Source organism: Oncorhynchus nerka, linkage group LG19, assembly GCF_034236695.1.
Source record: "Oncorhynchus nerka isolate Pitt River linkage group LG19, Oner_Uvic_2.0, whole genome shotgun sequence".
Classification (NCBI taxonomy): Eukaryota; Metazoa; Chordata; class Actinopteri; order Salmoniformes; family Salmonidae; genus Oncorhynchus; species Oncorhynchus nerka.
In genome coordinates, this window is record NC_088414.1 from 41,120,358 (window position 1) to 41,132,857 (window position 12,500).

General features: G+C 40.7%; 1 protein-coding gene across 1 annotated transcript in view; it reads left to right on the plus strand.

Annotated features, from left to right (window-relative positions):
* Positions 1–1,962: 1,962 nt before the first annotated feature.
* The window catches only part of LOC115126666 (neurobeachin-like), a 182,957-nt gene continuing 172,419 nt past the window's right edge, over positions 1,963–12,500 (plus strand). Inside the window, exons 1-4 of the mRNA XM_065005054.1 lie at positions 1,963–1,983; positions 2,466–2,672; positions 5,696–5,806; positions 8,240–8,360. Of these exons, the coding sequence (XP_064861126.1) occupies positions 1,963–1,983; positions 2,466–2,672; positions 5,696–5,806; positions 8,240–8,360 (460 nt within the window). The remainder of the gene's footprint in view (positions 1,984–2,465; positions 2,673–5,695; positions 5,807–8,239; positions 8,361–12,500) is intronic.

Here is a 12,500-nt window from a genome sequence, read left to right on the forward strand (position 1 = left end):
TGAATCTCTGAGACGTTCTTTTTCAGTCATATCAAACTCCATTCTTTGAATGATGCCGTGTCTGCATGTATGTATTACAGATATACACTTTAACAGTGTTTACCACTCCTGCTCCTGGGAAATCAATGATTACACATTGTAACTATGCAATAGTGCTAGAAACACGATTGATTTGTAATTCATACATACAGAAAAAAATCTATGCATATCTAAATCCCTTCATCTGCATTAATCTGAGGACACATGATAGTATTTCAACTAGTGGAGAATGTGAAACACTTTATTGAAAGAAGTGCATTATCCAGGTGTTATAAATAAATAATACACGCATTATAATTATGATAATTGTAACATTATAAATACAAGTTCAATCTGTACTTCAATGCACATCTGGTGTGCATTATAAAACGAGGAAGAAAGACGAGGTGGGGAGAGAGGTGTAGAAGACAGAAAGACGAGGCGGGGAGAGAGGTGTAGAAGACAGAAAGACGAGGCGGGGAGAGAGGTGTAGAAGACAGAAAGACGAGGTGGGGAGAGAGGTGTAGAAGACAGAAAGACGAGGTGGGGAGAGAGGTGTAGAAGACAGAAAGACGAGGTGGGGAGAGGTGTAGAAGACAGAAAGATGAGTTGTAGAAGACAGAAAGACGAGGTGGGGAGAGAGGTGTAGAAGACAGAAAGACGAGGTGGGGAGAGAGGTGTAGAAGACAGAAAGACGAGGTGGGGAGAGAGGTGTAGAAGACAGAAAGACGAGGTGGGGAGAGAGGTGTAGAAGACAGAAAGATGAGGTGTAGAAGACAGAAAGACGAGGTGGGGAGAGAGGTGTAGAAGACAGAAAGACGAGGTGGGGAGAGAGGTGTAGAAGACAGAAAGACGAGGTGGGGAGAGAGGTGTAGAAGACAGAAAGACGAGGTGGGGAGAGAGGTGTAGAAGACAGAAAGACGAGGTGGGGAGAGAGGTGTAGAAGACAGAAAGACGAGGTGGGGAGAGAGGTGTAGAAGACAGAAAGACGAGGTGGGGAGAGAGGTGTAGAAGACAGAAAGGGAATGAGTTAAGAACAGAGGCAGACAACATGTGATTCATGAATTACAGTGCTATGCAAAACATACCTGCAGACGAGTGTGGCTTCACATCAAAACATACCTGCAGACGAGTGTGGCTTCACATCAAAACATACCTGCAGACGAGTGACAGACGAATAGAGAGAGAGAGCATGATTAAGCTTTGTTTTTAAAAATTCTAATTTATTCTTATTTCAATGTAAAGCAACTCTTTAATAATACTTCCTGTTGACCCGACCAAGTGACCTCTCACCTCTGATCATGCTGTGCCCTCTGTGTCAGCCAGTTCAGATGCGGGAGGGGTTCACCCAAACAGCTGATATAACCTAGAGGAATTAGGGAGAAGGGGGAGAGGGATGGAAGTGAAGAAGAGAGACTGTTATTGTGCGTGTGTGGTCTCACCTGGTGTCCATGAAGGCCTGATTCATACAGTCTCCTCTGAACAGTTGATGTTGAGATGTCTGTTATTTGAACTCCGTGGAGCATTTATTTGGGCTGCAATCTGAGGCTGGTAACTCTAATGAACTTCTCCTCTGCAGCAGAGGTAACTCTGGGTCTTCGTTTCCTGTGTTGGTCCTCATGAGAGCCAGTTTCATCATAGCGTTTGATGGTTTTTGCGACTGATAGACATGAAGGATTGTCTGACATTCATGTCTTAAAGTAATGATAGACTGTTGTTTCTCTTTGCTTATTTGAGCTGTTCTTACCATAATATGGACTTTGTCTTTTACCAAATAGGGCTATCTTCTGTATACCACCCCTACCTTGTCACAACACAACTGATTGGCTCAAACACATTAAGAAGGAAAGAAATTCCACAAATTAACTTTTAACAAGGCACACCTGTTAATTGACATTCATTCGAGCTTACTACCTCATGAAGCTGGTTGAGAGAATGCCAAGAATGTGCAAAGCTGTCATCAAGGTAAAGGGTGGCTACTATGAAGAATCTCAAATATAAAATACATTTTGATTTGTTTAACACTTTTTGGGGTATTACATGATTCCATATGTGTTATTTTATAGTTTTAATGGCTTCACTATTATTCTACAATGCAGAAAATAGTCAAAATAAAGAAAAAACCCTTGAATGTGTCCAAACTGTTGACTGGTACTGTAGCTATCAAGCTACAGATGAAAGGATTAGTTCTCTTAATCTTTATCAACAGGTCACATATCTGCTTAGCTAGCGTGCTTATTTCATGCATGTCCGGGCATGTCGACACAAACCTTCTTATTAGTGAATGAACTAAACTCATATTTGCAACAGGACTTTGATTTTGGTCACTGTGTCAATTCAGCCATTTTTCTCAATACTGCACCTTTCTGTTGGAGAATGAGCTAGCTTGGCCCTGCTGATTTTCTCAGCTAGACATTCCTTGGCTTTGTGCGGTGCTCGTGGCTCAGGCGGTGCTCGTGGCTCAGGCCGGTGCTCGTGGCTCAGGCGGTGCTCGTGGCTCAGGCCGGTGCTCGTGGCTCAGGCCGGTGCTCGTGGCTCAGGCCGGTGCTCGTGGCTCATGCGGTGCTCGTGGCTCAGGCGGTGCTCGTGGCTCAGGCGGTGCTTGTGGCTCAGGCCGGTGCTCGTGGCTCAGGCCGGTGCTCGTGGCTCAGGCAGTGAGTGGTGGCTGACAGCAGCAGATTTTCTATGTAGCTATCAGGAGAGCCGATAGAGATAGAGTAGAAAAGGCTATCAGCCAATTATTGGTCGATCTCTAGTTATGTTAGAAAATATTTTTGGTCTCATTTGGTGAGACCTTAGAGGAGGAAGGATATATACAAAAGTATGTGGACACCCCTTCAAATTATTGGGTTCAATTTGCTGATAAGGTGTATAAAATCGAGCACACTGCCATGCAATCTCCATAAACAAACACTGGCAGTAAAATGGCCCGTACCAAAGATCTCAGTGACTTTAAAAGTGGCACTGTCATAGGATGGATGCCACCTTTCCAACAAGTCAGTTTGTCAAATTTCTGTGTAGGCCACACAGAACGGGACTGAATTGCTTAGCGCATAAAAATCGCCTGTCCTCGGTTGCAACACTTACTATTACAATTTCAAGCTTCGGCTGGAGTGGTGTAAAGCTCGCTGCCATTGGCCTCTGGAGCAGTGGACACACTTCTCTGGAGTGATGAATCACTCTTCACCATCTGGCAGTCCCATGGACTAATCTGGGTTTGGCAGATGCCAAGAGAACGCTACCTGCGCCAATGCATAGTGCCAACTGTAAAGTTTGGTGGATGAGGAATAATGGTCTGGGGCTGTTTTTCATGGTTCAGGCCCCTTAGTTCCAGTGAAGGGAAATGTTAACCATACAACATAAAAGTACATTCTAGATGATTCTGTGCTTCCAACTTTGTGGCAACAGTTTGGGGAAAGCCCTTTCCTGTTTCAGTATGACCATGCCCGCATGCACAAAGCGAGGTCAATACAGAAATGGTTTGTTGAGATCGGTTGGGAAGAACTTGACTGACCTGCACAGAGCCCTGACCTCAACCTCAATGAACACCTTTGGGATGAATTGGAAGCCAGGCCTAATCTGCGAGCCAGACCTAATCGCCCAACCTCACTAATGCTCTTGTGGCTGAATGGAAGCAAGTCCCCACAGCAATGTTCCAACATCTAGTGGATGAGTGGAGGCTGTTATAGCAGCAAAGGGGGGGACAACTCCATATTAATGTCCATGATTTTGGAATGAGATGTTCGATGAGCAGGTGTCCACATACTTTTGTCGTGTCGTGCAAGTCTTGATAGCTTGAATAGGTTACCATGACCACCAAAACCATTTCCTGTATAGTACCGTGTGTGCTGGTCCTGTACAATGTGTGTACCTTGTCAGCTCGGAATTTGAACCTGCAATCTTTCGGTTGCTAGTCCAACGCTCTAACCACTAGACTACCTGCCGACCCTGGTGTGTGTGTGTGTGCGTGTGTGAGTGTGTGTTGTGTGTGTGTGTGTGTGTGTGTGTGTGTGTGTGTGTGTGTGTGTGTGTGTGTGTGTGTGTGTGTGTGTGTGTTCAGTGCCAGTGTGTGTATTTCACTGTGTTGTCTACTCCATTCTGGCTGCCTTCTAGGGTTCTCAAACCTCTCCTCAGATGTTTTCACAATTTTGCCCTGAACCACTGATTTAGGGGGCTGTAATAAATGTAATTAGAGGGAGATTCCAAACATCACGTCGTCATTGTTTCTTGTGTGTGTGTGTGTGTGTGTGTGTGTGTGTGTGTGTCGGAAGTCTAGGGACAGAGAGAGATTGTCTTATTCTCCCTTTTACAGAGTGACAGAAAGATAGAGACAGAGAGAGAGAGAGAGAGAGAGAGAGAGAGAGAGAAATATGGAGACAGAGAGAGAGAGAGAGAGAGAGAGAGAGAAAGAGAGAGAGAAAAGAGAGAGAGAGGGGGAGGAGAGGGGGAGGAGAGAGGGAGAGAGAGAGAGAGGGGGAGGAGAGAGGGATAGAGAGTGTGAGAGAGAGAGAGAGAGAGAGAGAGAGAGGAAGCTGAGAGGGATAGAGAGAGAGAGAGGGAGGAGAGAGAGAGGGGGAGTAGAGAGGGATAGAGATAGAGGGGAGGAGAGAGTGATAGAGAGAGAGGGGGAGGAGAGAGGGATAGAGTGAGAGGGGGAGGAGAGAGGGATAGAGTGAGAGGGGAGGAGAGAGAGGGATAGAGAGAGAGGGGGAGGAGAGAGAGAGGGATAGAGAGAGGGGGGAGGAGAGAGGGATAGAGAGAGGGGAGGAGAGAGGGATAGAGAGAGAGGGAGGAGAGATGGATAGAGAGGGATAGAGAGAGGGAGGAGAGAGGGATAGAGAGAGGGGGAGGAGAGAGAGAGGGATAGAGAGATGGGGAGGAGAGAGAGAGGGATAGAGAGAGGGGGAGGAGAGAGAGAGGGATAGAGAGAGAGGTGTATTATGTATATACCACTGTGTTATGTGTTGCCTGCAGCATTAGAAGGGCTCTTTAACAGTAATCAGCATCTATCAGACAATGTGTCCCAAATGACACCCTTTTGCCTACATAGTACACTACTTTTAAATAGGCTCAAAATAAGTATTTAGGGAATATGGTGACATTTGGGACACAGCCCAGCTCCACTTCACTAAATTAGGATTTATTTTCATTTTCTTCCCCATTTTCCCTCTCAATTTCTCTTACCTCCCTCCCCCATATCATTCTCCCTCTGTCTCTCTCTCTCTGTCTCTCTCTCTCTCTCTCTCTCTCTCTGTCTGTCTGTCTGTCTGTCTGTCTGTCTGTCTGTCTGTCTGTCTGTCTGTCTGTCTCTCTCTCTCTCTCTCTCTCTCTCTCTCTCTCTCTCTCTCTCTCTCTCTCTCTCTCTCTCTCTCTGTCTCTCTCTCTCTCTCTCTCTCTCTCTCTCTCTCTGATTCAATGTAATTCAAGGGGCTTTATTGGCATGGGAAACATGTGTTTACATTGCCAAAGCAAGTGAGGTAGATAATATACAAAAGTGAAATAAACAATAAAAATGTACATTAAACATTACACACACAGAAGTTTCAAAACAATAAAGACATTACAAATGTCAAATTACGTATATATACAGTGTTGCAATGACTCTCTCTCTGTCTCTCTCTGTCTCTCTCTCTCTGTCTCTTTCTCACTCTGTCTCCGTCTGTCTGTCTCTCTCCAGCTGGTGGGAGGTGAGTTTGACCTAGAGATGAACTTCATCATTCAGGACAGTGAGAGTATCGGCTGTATGGTCGACCTACTGTCTCACTGCGAAGTCACCTGCCAAGCTGAGGTAAGAAAAAGTACTATATTATTACTATACAAACTATATACTATAATATACTTGATATATTCACTATATATATAAGTATGTGGACACCCCTTCAAATGAGTGGATTCATCTTATTTCAGCCACACCCATTGCTGACAGGTGCATAAAATCGCACGCACAGCCGTGCAATCTCCATAGACAAACATTATCAGTAGAATGGTCTGTACCGAAGAGCTCAGTGACTTTCAACGTGGCACCGTCATTGGATCCCTCCTTTCCAACAAGTCAGTTTGTCAAATTTCTGCCCTTCCCAGGTCAATTGTAAGGGCTATTTCAACTGTAGGGGCTGTTATTGTGAAGTGGAAACGTCTAGGAGCAACAACAGCTCAGCCACGAAGTGGTAGGCCACACAAGCTCACATAATGCGATCGCCAAGTATTGAAGCGTCTAGCGCGTAAAAATTGTCCATCCATATAATTGACAATAACTCTATATTAATGCCCATGATTTTGGAATGAGATGTTCAACGAGCAGGTGTCCACATACGTTTGTTCATGTTTTGCCAATTCACCTGCATGGCTATAAACTGCATGTGAAGTATTATAGACGTGACGATAGTCAACATGTTGATGTTTATGATGTGCTTTGCTAAGAATTGATGTGAAAGCAACAACATTGGGGCTGATTCTCTTAGTCCCTTCTCTCTGCAGCTTTCTACCCAACTTGTTGCAGAACCGTTAACTGTTATTTTGACTTGACTATTGTCCCTGGTGTTATCCCTGGTGTTGTCCCTGGTGTTGTCCCTGGTGTTGTCCCTGGTGTTGTCCCTGGTGTTGTCCCTGGTGTTGTCCCTGGTGTTGTCCCTGGTGTTATCCCCGGTGTTGTCCCTGGTGTTGTCTCTGGTGTTGTCCCTGGTGTTATCCCTGGTGTTGTCCCTGGTGTCCCAGATGGACTACATATTTATTCACTGGATGGTTCTCCCATTGATCAGGTTCCCACCTACCATCTGGGCATTTGGATTGACAAACATTTGTGTGTTGTTGCGTCACCAGGTGATGAAGCTGTGTGTGTCGTTGTGTCACCAGGTGATGAAGCTGTGTGTGTCGTTGTCTCACCAGGTGATGAAGCTGTGTGTGTGTTGTTGCGTCACCAGGTGATGAAGCTGTGTGTGCTGTTTCGTCACCAGGTGATGAAGCTGTGTGTGTGTCGTTGTGTCACCAGGTGATGAAGCTGTGTGTGTGTCGTTGTGTCACCAGGTGATGAAGCTGTGTGTGTTGTTGTGTCACCAGGTGATGAAGCTGTGTGTGTCGTTGTGTCACCAGGTGATGAAGCTGTGTGTGTCGTTGTGTCACCAGGTGATGAAGCTGTGTGTGTCGTTGTGTCACCAGGTGATGAAGCTGTGTGTGTCGTTGTGTCACCAGGTGATGAAGCTGTGTGTGTCGTTGTGTCACCAGGTGATGAAGGTGTGTGTGTTGTTGTGTCACCAGGTGATGAAGCTGTGTGTGTCGTTGTGTCACCAGGTGATGAAGCTGTGTGTGTCGTTCTGTCACCAGGTGATGAAGCTGTGTGTGTCGTTGTGTCACCAGGTGATGAAGCTGTGTGTGTCGCTGTGTCACCAGGTGATGAAGCTGTGTGTGTCGTTGTGTCACCAGGTGATGAAGCTGTGTGTGTCGTTGTGTCACCAGGTGATGAAGCTGTGTGTGTCGTTGTGTCACCAGGTGATGAAGCTGTGTGTGTCGTTGTGTCACCAGGTGATGAAGCTGTGTGTGTCGTTGCGTCACCAGGTGATGAAGCTGTGTGTGTCGTTGTGTCACCAGGTGATGAAGCTGTGTGTGTCGTTGTGTCACCAGGTGATGAAGGTGTGTGTGTTGTTGTGTCACCAGGTGATGAAGCTGTGCGTGCCGTTGCGTCACCAGGTGATGAAGCTGTGTGTGTGTCGTTGTGTCACCAGGTGATGAAGCTGTGTGTGTCGTTGTGTCACCAGGTGATGAAGCTGTGTGTGTCGTTGTGTCACCAGGTGATGAAGGTGTGTGTGTTGTTGTGTCACCAGGTGATGAAGCTGTGCGTGCCGTTGCGTCACCAGGTGATGAAGCTGTGTGTGTGTCGTTGTGTCACCAGGTGATGAAGCTGTGTGTGTCGTTGTGTCACCAGGTGATGAAGCTGTGTGTGTCGTTGCGTCACCAGGTGATGAAGCTGTGTGTGTGTCGTTGTGTCACCAGGTGATGAAGCTGTGTGTGTGTCGTTGCGTCACCAGGTGATGAAGCTGTGTGTGTTGTTGCGTCACCAGGTGATGAAGCTGTGTGTGTCGTTGTGTCACCAGGTGATGAAGCTGTGTGTGTCGTTGTGTCACCAGGTGATGAAGCTGTGTGTGTGTCGTTGCGTCACCAGGTGATGAAGCTGTGTGTGTCGTTGTGTCACCAGGTGATGAAGCTGTGTGTGTCGTTGTGTCACCAGGTGTGGTCCATGTTCACAGCCATCCTGAGGAAGAGTGTGAGGAACCTTCAGACCAGCACAGAGGTGGGCCTCATACAACAGGTCCTGTCCAAGATGAGCTCTGTGGACGACATGATCGCAGGTAGGGGAACACACACACACACACACACACACACACACACACACACACACACACACACACACACACACACACACACACACACACACACACACACACACATCAAATCACATGTTATTGGTTACGTGTTTAGCAGATGTTATTGTGGGTGTAGCGAAGTGCTTGTGCTTCTAGCTCGGACGGTAATATCTAACAATTTCACAACATGTACCCAATACACGCACGTCTAAGTAAAGGAATGGAATTAAGACTATATAAATATATGGACGAGCAATGTCAGAGCGGCATAGACTAAGATACAGTAGAATAGTGTAGAATACAGTATATACATATGAGATGAGTAATACATAGACTAAGATACAGTAGAATAGGATATAATACAGTATATACATATGAGATGAGTAATACATAGACTAAGATACAGTAGAATAGTGTAGAATACAGTATATACATATGAGATGAGTAATGCATAGACTAAGATACAGTAGAATAGTGTAGAATACAGTATATACATATGAGATGAGTAATGCATAGACTAAGATACAGTAGAATAGTGTAGAATACAGTATATACATATGAGATGAGTAATGCATAGACTAAGATACAGTAGAATAGTGTAGAATACAGTATATACATATGAGATGAGTAATGCATAGACTAAGATACAGTAGAATAGGATATAATACAGTATATACATATGAGATGAGTAATGCATAGACTAAGATACAGTAGAATAGGATATAATACAGTATATACATATGAGATGAGTAATACATAGACTAAGATACAGTAGAATAGGATATAATACAGTATATACATATGAGATGAGTAATGCATAGACTAAGATACAGTAGAATAGTATAGAATATATACATATGAGATGAGTAATACATAGACTAAGATACAGTAGAATAGGATAGAATATATACATATGAGATGAGTAATGCATAGACTAAGATACAGTAGAGTAGGATATAATACAGTATATACATATGAGATGAGTAATGCATAGACTAAGATACAGTAGAATAGTATAGAATATATACATATGAGATGAGTAATACATAGACTAAGATACAGTAGAATAGGATAGAATATATACATATGAGATGAGTAATGCATAGACTAAGATACAGTAGAGTAGGATATAATACAGTATATACATATGAGATGAGTAATGCATAGACTAAGATACAGTAGAATAGAATACAGTATATACATATGAGATGAGTAATGCATAGACTAAGATACAGTAGAATAGAATACAGTATATACATATGAGATGAGTAATGCATACACTAAGATACAGTAGAATAGGATATAATACAGTATATACATATGAGATGAGTAATGCATAGACTAAGATACAGTAGAATAGAATACAGTATATACATATGAGATGAGTAATACATAGACTAAGATACAGTAGAATAGAATACAGTATATACATATGAGATGAGTAATACATAGACTAAGATACAGTAGAATAGGATATAATACAGTATATACATATGAGATGAGTAATACATAGACTAAGATACAGTAGAATAGTATAGAATACAGTATATACATATGAGATGAGTAATACATAGACTAAGATACAGTAGAATAGTGTAGAATACAGTATATACATATGAGATGAGTAATACATAGACTAAGATACAGTAGAATAGTGTAGAATACAGTATATACATATGAGATGAGTAATACATAGACTAAGATACAGTAGAATAGTGTAGAATACAGTATATACATATGAGATGAGTAATGCATAGACTAAGATACAGTAGAATAGTGTAGAATACAGTATATACATATGAGATGAGTAATACATAGACTAAGATACAGTAGAATAGTGTAGAATACAGTATATACATATGAGATGAGTAATACATAGACTAAGATACAGTAGAATAGTGTAGAATACAGTATATACATATGAGATGAGTAATACATAGACTAAGATACAGTAGAATAGTGTAGAATACAGTATATACATATGAGATGAGTAATGCATAGACTAAGATACAGTAGAATAGTGTAGAATACAGTATATACATGTGAGATGAGTAATGCATAGACTAAGATACAGTAGAATAGAATACAGTATATACATATGAGATGAGTAATACATAGACTAAGATACAGTAGAATAGAATACAGTATATACATATGAGATGAGTAATACATAGACTAAGATACAGTAGAATAGGATATAATACAGTATATACATATGAGATGAGTAATACATAGACTAAGATACAGTAGAATAGTATAGAATACAGTATATACATATGAGATGAGTAATACATAGACTAAGATACAGTAGAATAGTGTAGAATACAGTATATACATATGAGATGAGTAATACATAGACTAAGATACAGTAGAATAGTGTAGAATACAGTATATACATATGAGATGAGTAATACATAGACTAAGATACAGTAGAATAGTGTAGAATACAGTATATACATATGAGATGAGTAATGCATAGACTAAGATACAGTAGAATAGTGTAGAATACAGTATATACATATGAGATGAGTAATACATAGACTAAGATACAGTAGAATAGTGTAGAATACAGTATATACATATGAGATGAGTAATACATAGACTAAGATACAGTAGAATAGTGTAGAATACAGTATATACATATGAGATGAGTAATACATAGACTAAGATACAGTAGAATAGTGTAGAATACAGTATATACATATGAGATGAGTAATACATAGACTAAGATACAGTAGAATAGTGTAGAATACAGTATATACATATGAGATGAGTAATACATAGACTAAGATACAGTAGAATAGTGTAGAATACAGTATATACATATGAGATGAGTAATGCATAGACTAAGATACAGTAGAATAGAATACAGTATATACATATGAGATGAGTAATGCATACACTAAGATACAGTAGAATAGTATAGAATACAGTATATACATATGAGATGAGTAATGCATAGACTAAGATACAGTAGAATAGAATACAGTATATACATATGAGATGAGTAATACATAGACTAAGATACAGTAGAATAGAATACAGTATATACATATGAGATGAGTAATACATAGACTAAGATACAGTAGAATAGGATATAATACAGTATATACATATGAGATGAGTAATACATAGACTAAGATACAGTAGAATAGTATAGAATACAGTATATACATATGAGATGAGTAATACATAGACTAAGATACAGTAGAATAGTGTAGAATACAGTATATACATATGAGATGAGTAATACATAGACTAAGATACAGTAGAATAGTGTAGAATACAGTATATACATATGAGATGAGTAATACATAGACTAAGATACAGTAGAATAGTGTAGAATACAGTATATACATATGAGATGAGTAATGCATAGACTAAGATACAGTAGAATAGTGTAGAATACAGTATATACATATGAGATGAGTAATACATAGACTAAGATACAGTAGAATAGTGTAGAATACAGTATATACATATGAGATGAGTAATACATAGACTAAGATACAGTAGAATAGTGTAGAATACAGTATATACATATGAGATGAGTAATACATAGACTAAGATACAGTAGAATAGTGTAGAATACAGTATATACATATGAGATGAGTAATACATAGACTAAGATACAGTAGAATAGTGTAGAATACAGTATAGACATATGAGATGAGTAATACATAGACTAAGATACAGTAGAATAGTGTAGAATACAGTATATACATATGAGATGAGTAATGCATAGACTAAGATACAGTAGAATAGAATACAGTATATACATATGAGATGAGTAATGCATACACTAAGATACAGTAGAATAGTATAGAATACAGTATATACATATGAGATGAGTAATGCATAGACTAAGATACAGTAGAATAGTGTAGAATACAGTATATACATATGAGATGAGTAATGCATACACTAAGATACAGTAGAATAGGATAGAATACGGTATATACATATGAGATGAGTAATGCATACACTAAGATACAGTAGAATAGTATAGAATACAGTATATACATATGAGATGAGTAATGCATAGACTAAGATACAGTAGAATAGTATAGAATACAGTATATACATATGAGATGAGTAATGCATAGACTAAGATACAGTAGAATA